The sequence below is a fragment of the Coenobita brevimanus genome, chromosome 60, assembly GCF_032717465.1.
Source record: "Coenobita brevimanus isolate Jiangsu-jjx chromosome 60, ASM3271746v2, whole genome shotgun sequence".
In the NCBI taxonomy this organism is placed as follows: domain Eukaryota; kingdom Metazoa; phylum Arthropoda; class Malacostraca; order Decapoda; family Coenobitidae; genus Coenobita; species Coenobita brevimanus.
In genome coordinates, this window is record NC_137013.1 from 25571198 (window position 1) to 25578514 (window position 7317).

The following is a 7317-nucleotide window of genomic DNA, read 5'->3' on the forward strand; positions in this document are numbered from 1 at the left end:
AAATCTGACACTCTTTAAAGCCTGTCAACCCTCGTCCACTGCCCTTATTGGGGTAGGAATCGAACCACTGACCCTGAAAGGCGAACTCTCCCTCTAACGGTTACCACCCTAGAGCAGTCAGTGTACACCAACCACCCGTTCATCGTCTCTGAGTTAAGATGCATGACTTATGACAGCTATCTCAGGTTGGATTTGTTACAAAGCTGGGGGCAACAATCGATTGCCGTCAGTGGCGCTTCCGGTTCGGGGCCCACAACCCCACTGCCGGCCTGCACACAATCATGCAGACCGCACACAAGAAGACAACCACCATCCAACCCCACCATCAAGCCTGGGTGCCACTGGAAGCCCCTGCCCAGCACCCATTGCTGTTCGCCATGCAGATGGAGCAACCCTTTGCCATGTGTTGCCTCATCTCCCTGGAAATAGTTCCCCCTAACCTCAATGTCATCAGGATCGCCAACGTATCCGACGGACCCCTAATGTTTCCCAAAGCCCTAGTCATGGGAGTGTTGGAAACATTAATTTGATACCCCACTTGAACCCCCAAGTTCAATTAGAGTCCCCTCCCTACCTCAGATTCTCATGCATCTGTCACCAGAACACCAACAAAACTTGGAGCAGCTGCTCCTTCTTTACCATTACGTCTTTGCCTCACACGAAAGAGATCTAGGCCAGACCGAGATACTACATCACCTGATACAAACTATGGGACCGCCCATACACCAGCCATCATGGAGTAAAAATCTGTTGCAGCGCCAAGAAGGAGAAGACTGCAGTGCAGCGAACGTGATGCCCACGACCAGTCCGTGGTCTTACCTTGTAGTTCTGATGAAAAAGAAAGACGAATCCACGAGATTTTGCATCGACTATCGACAACTCAACGACATGACCATCAAAAATGCCACCCCCTACCTCAAATCAACGACTTCTAGGACTCACTGTACTGTGGCCGATGGTTCACCACTTTGAACCTTCAGTCGGGCTACTGGCAAGTACTCATTCAAGAAGAACATCGAAAGAAAATGGCCCTCTCCACCAATGGAGGATGACTTTATGAGTTCAGTGTCCTCCCCTCTGGCCTCAGCAATGGACCAGCCACATTCTCCAGGTTAATGGGCTCTGGGCTGTGAGTGCTAAACTGGGAAATTTGTTTCACCTTCGTGGATGATGTTATTGTGTTTGAAAGAACACGGAAGGAGCATCTCCAGCGTTTAGACCAGTGCCGTGCTGCATCAACCCCTAAAAGACGGATGTCTGCACATGCTGCCTGAAGGTCCAACGGCCAAAAAGAAGAGTGTCCGTATATGCGGTCACGCTTCCACCACACGCCAACTCCCACACCATTCCTCCCATCACACCCATGTATGACCCCCACCCTTAACCCTCACCCTCCCTCACCACCCACCACTCCTCCATTGCAGAGCTGACCCCACCTGCCAATGTAAAAGGAGTCCATGCCTTCCTAGACCTGGTCTTATATTACCGACGCTTTTCAAGAACTTCAGCACTATCGCCAGCGCGCTCCATGACATGACAAAACAAGATGAAATCTTCTGGTGAACTACCCACAGAATCGAGGCCTTCGAAAAACTCACTACAGCATCAATAGTTGCCTTCTCTGACTACACGTAACCTTTTTGGTTGTATACAGAAATCTCCCTGGCCAGAAAAGATGCCGTCCTCACCCAGGTTGGAGAGGGAAAAGAGCACATCATTGCTTGTGCCAGCAGGACCTTCAACCCTTCCAAAGCAATTTATGCAGCAACAAAACGTGAATGCCTCGGAGTGGTCTGGGCTCTTAGGCATTTCAGGTCCTACATCTTAGGTCCCTCACTTACGATCATCACGGACCACCAGTCCCTGCACTGGCTGCAGAGATCGCAAAAATGACACTTTCTTGGTCTGTTGGTGAGAAACCCTCGAAGAATTCGACTTTGAGATCACTGCACTGCCAAACTGCATACCAATGTGAATGCTTTGTTGAGGCTCCTCCTGAAATCACTCACCGAAACAGAAAACACGACTCAGCACTTCACAGAAAACCTTAATGCAACAGTGGGAATGCAAAGAAAAACCCAAATGGATGCCACCCAATACATTCAAAAAGTTTGAACGTATAGGGGACCACTTATATACCTCCTCAGGCCACATCATCATCGCCCCCACCGATTTTGAAGACATCATGGTCCATATACATTCCAACAACGGAATTCACCTTGGCCAGCAAAAACTGCTTCAGGTTTTTAATGACTTTTATTGGACACCTCAGAGCCTGTGCATTAGGAAAAGACATCTCCAGAACACCGGGACCAATTGGGCACCTAACGGCCACCAAACTGTGGCAGTTCTTGCAGAGGACGTGATGGGGCCTCTCCCATCAAAGTCGACAACTGCATTTATCATCACGTTCGTTGACACATACTTCAAGTTCATAATCGCCTGTCCTGTTAAGAAACACTCTGCCACAGCCACTGCCGAGGCCCTAATTACCAACGGCTTTCTCTCCTTCGGCCTTCCACAAGCACTCCATTCTGACAATGCCCCAGAGTTCTCTGGACAAGTTTAGGGACATTAATCCAAGTTTTTTGGATACTGTATCTCCACTTGTCTCCCCACCATCCCCAAGGGAACTCAATTTTTGAAAGAAGACATTGAAGCCTTGCCAATCAACACAGAACTAGGCTAGTCAAACTCAGCACAGAAGATTGGCCATTTCAAGTAAAGATCCTACAATGGAGCATGAACACTTGCACTGGACAGGACGGCATCACTCCCCAAGAATGTGTTTTTGGCGAGCACCCAGTGCTAATCCCAATACGACATTTGGCCCTGTCACTGCCAACAGCACAAGCCACACCAGTACCCACTCACCTCAAGATCCGTCTCTGTCACATGCAACACTGCCGAGACCTGCAGAAGGACGAAATTATTCCCGATAATCCATACCAAATGGGCCAAAAAGTCATGTTTCCTAGACTGCCCCTAGACCACAAACTCTGGACAAAGTTTTTAGGTCCCTTCGAAATCACCCTTGTGGTTACCAGGTCGTCATTCATTTTCATGGCGACACGAGGGTATGCTGCAACCGACTTGTCCATCGATATAACCCTCACAGAACCAACCAAACCAACACCGAAACCAATGAAACCCAAATTCTGTCCTCCTTCACCCCTGCTCGCCCACAGCCCCAGTTGTTCACCTGTCCCCAAATTCATTGTCCTGTCTTCCCCACCCCATCCACGAACTTCTCTCCTTTCCCATCACCACCCAATACTGCAACAAGTCTGCCTTCCTCATCTCCTCAGGCCTTACCCTCATCTTCACCACCCAACCTGTCCACCCCACAGTCCTCTTACCAGGAACCGTCATCCTCACCTCCCCTCTCATTTTCCACCACACACTCAAATTCGCCATCCTGACCCTCAACCACCCTACCTCCCCATACATTTTCACATACACCTTCTCATTCATTTCATACCCCCAGTACACCGTCACCCTTATAACAACCATCATGACAACCTTGCCCAACCTCATATCCATCATCCGCAAGTCCTAGATCATCCACCAGCCCCTCATCCTCCTCTACACTCCTGTCCGGCTGAAACCGCATTTCCATCCTCACCAGATCAGGCCGCCAATCAAGGCCATGTGATAGATATAGTCCCCCATTATCATAAAAACCTGTCACCCCACTCCTCGCCTCCCCTCCTACCCCAACCGCAAATCAAACTCACCCCACAACTCAGGAAAATAAAAAAAATGAGGTCAAACAATCAACAATTCCACCCTGCCTATCCCCATACTAGCCAACACCCATCCCACTGCTACCTTCGTGTCCACAACAGGCAACCACAAATGGTGACTTTTGACCCCATGTCAAAGGTCACCATTTGCCTCTCAGCCATCGTTGCAGCCACGGCTATCACCGCCATCTCCTCTGTCCAACCACACCCAACCCACACCACCATGTTTGTCTTCTACGATTTCTGGGTCTCCAACACCGGACACAATAAGAGAATCCAGGGGCCTCAACATCTACTATGCTTGCTCGCTACCTACCCCTAACCACACTCCCTCATCCTCGTCAGAGACCCGAAAAGGAAACCAGACGAACGACCTACCATCCGGAACTACATCCTGAAGGACCTCACACCAACCATGGTCACCAATGAGGTAAAAACATTCAACTTCCTGCCACGAGGAGGTGGCTGTAAAAACGATAAAGGTAGTAAAATGCCCAGGACGAGGCCACCTACCAGAGTCCCTGCTCCAGCTACTACCACGGAAAACCTTCACCAACGAGACAGAAGACAGCCTTGCCCCACCACCAAGATAGCTACCTTAAGAGCATCACAGCAAGAGGGGTATGGAGATCACGCACCCACCACCACTAGCCGCTCCTGTCCGCCCCAAGCTGCAGCCCTTCCACTGTCGCAGCTAGAGGCCCAAGTACTGCAAATGGCCAGAGCTTTTATTCCAGTACTTCCTCCATGCAGAACTGAAGAGAAGGCTTTTTCCTTCACTGACTCCAATTTGGCTCAACGCAAACCATTGATGCTGGCTTGATGCAACGTCCATCCTGAACTGGCTCGACACAGTTCAACCCCGAAGAACCCACGATGTCCCTCCTCACCTATAACTCCAGAGAAATTTATGAATTGGCTCGACGTGATTCAGCTCAGGAGAAGCCACGACGTCCCTCCTTACCTAGTGAACTGGTCGATGCAGACCAGTTAAGAAGGCACGAAGTCCCTCCCCAGCATGTGAACTGGACCAACGCAGTTCATCAGTGGAGAAGCCATGATGTATCCCAGGCCCGTACCGACTGCTGCAAGACACCTTGATCTCAGGGGTGACCTCTCTCCCTGTCCTCCCCCTTCCACACCACCTTAGTCCCCTCCCCCCTAGAAAACAGATCCCAGCGACACCATTGTATAACCTTGCTGTCCCAAATCTCTCGGGTCCCTTCTAACCTCTCTGTGTGAACACTTTGGGAGCAATACATGCTAGCATCTGTCCCCCAGGCCCTTATGAAGAACTAGATATCAGGTTCTTCACTTTTGGAACTAGAGTCGTAGTCTCTCCCTTTAGGCCTTTTGTCATCGTGGTAAACTTTTAACAGAAGTAAACTCCGCTCCCATCTCTCCCCCTTTTTGTGGTGTATAGACTTTGCGGCGGCCTCCCTAGTGCACTTGAAGATGTTTTTTCAGGCCCTCAGGCTGGGACCGCATATAGCAGATTGACCACTTCCCACACAGTTCCTATATCTCAGACTTAATGTGGCAGGGTTGTACCTAAAGTGTTCCAATTATCATAAACCTTTAGTATCGTCACTCAGTTTCTGTGCCCACCTTCTACCATTAGGGTGTATCAGAAGTGTTTTGTGTGTTCCTTCTTGTTTAGAAGAATCCAGGGAAACCAGGTTCACGCCAGGATAACATTTATTAATTTCGGATGCAACCCAGTTAATTTCCGTGCTCAGTTTCGTTCATATTTTCACACACACACACACACACACACACACACACACACACACACAGCAATAGAAGAACCCTGGGAAACCAAGTTTGCACCAGTATAACACTGGTGGCTAACGATGGTTCTAAATTTGGAGGGAAGGCAAAGCAGGGCTGTGATCACTCCACGTACACGGTAGCACATACATCATGATGGCGGTCCAGAGGTCCCACATCTTCATACCCTAGTATTACCCAAAACTCAATGACATTACGACTGACATCGATATGGTGAAGCCTGTATTGGATTCGGTTTACAAAGAGGATGCACAGAAAATCGCGATATTGCTCATCTAGGCAAATCGGTTTCCCTGGTAGCAGGGAAAATCAGTGTGAACCTAACAAGGGCAGAGTTCAGTAAATTAGTGGTCCACGCTGTAAAACTCTTCCTCTGTTCGGACATCACACTCTCACAGTTAAATTATGTAAGATTCGAAGGCTATCTAGACGCAATATTAGCGTACTTGAGAAAATTTACTGTCTGCCTGTGCCCAGTTGACTGAAACACAACTCAGTCAACATATATTCGCGCACCTCATACGAATCCTACCTAGTATCGTCCAGGAACACTTCACGATCTACGATATTCAGGGATTTGACCAGGACACCATTACGATCTGGCTGCTCCTGGCGGCACATGCAGGCAAACAAAAGCAGATTGGGGCTGTGTATCCTGTTCCCACCGAACCAAGCCAGATGATGGAAGATTGGTGGAGTCAAAGCCACCCATTCTATCCCAGAGTGTCCCCATCTCCACAAGAAAAACAGACACAGAATGACAGCCTAATCTTGATTGACCCTTGGGAGATCAAGGCCTGCAATGCTTCCTGCACCCTGCACTATATGCATGGGCAGGTTAAAGCTCGGCACAGCTTGTCCAACCGCCGAACTTCACCACAGAAGCCCCATCCCTTCCAGCATCATGTCACCAACAATGACTCCAGGGTAGATGACACAGGACTGGATACCAAGGAAGAGGTCGTTGTGAAGTCTACCCATGATTATGTAGATGATGAGATGGAAGAAACCGGGTCCTCCGGAGCTGGACTGGATTTTTAGGTTCCTCACCATCGGCTCTGGTCCTGGCAGGAGCAACTAGCACCAAGCTCAATACCCCTGTCTACAAGAAGATCAGACTCCATGGAGTCTCTGTGAGCCTGCTATTGGATACAGGTGCTGCACGTCCTTGCCTGTAGACATGGTTTTATAAGAAAAATCTGACACTCTTTAAAGCCTGTCAACCCTCGTCCACTGCCCTTATTGGGGTAGGAATCGAACCACTGACCCTGAAAGGCGAACTCTCCCTCTAATGGTTACCACCCTAGAGCAGTCAGTGTACACCAACCACCCGTTCATCGTCTCTGAGTTAAGATGCATGACTTATGACAGCTATCTCAGGTTGGATTTGTTACAAAGCTGGGGGCAACAATCGATTGCCGTCAGTGGCGCTTCCGGTTCGGGGCCCACAACCCCACTGCCGGCCTGCACACAATCATGCAGACCGCACACAAGAAGACAACCACCATCCAACCCCACCATCAAGCCTGGGTGCCACTGGAAGCCCCTGCCCAGCACCCATTGCTGTTCGCCATGCAGATGGAGCAACCCTTTGCCATGTGTTGCCTCATCTCCCTGGAAATAGTTCCCCCTAACCTCAATGTCATCAGGATCGCCAACGTATCCGACGGACCCCTAATGTTTCCCAAAGCCCTAGTCATGGGAGTGTTGGAAACATTAATTTGATACCCCACTTGAACCCCCAAGTTCAATTAGAGTCCCCTCCCTACCTCAGATTCTC

General features: G+C 49.5%; 1 protein-coding gene across 1 annotated transcript; it reads left to right on the forward strand.

Moving 5' to 3' along the window:
- Window positions 1–585: 585 nt before the first annotated feature.
- On the forward strand, window positions 586–972 carry LOC145403328 (uncharacterized). Its single transcript, XM_080275121.1, has one exon. The coding sequence runs from the start codon at window positions 586–588 to the stop codon at window positions 970–972; it is 387 nt and encodes a 128-aa protein (XP_080131247.1).
- Window positions 973–7317: the final 6345 nt, after the last annotated feature.

Coding starts and splice junctions, on each gene's coding strand:
- LOC145403328 (XM_080275121.1), top strand. CDS start 586: ATGCATCTGTCACCAGAACACCAACAAAACTTGGAGCAGCTGCTCCTT.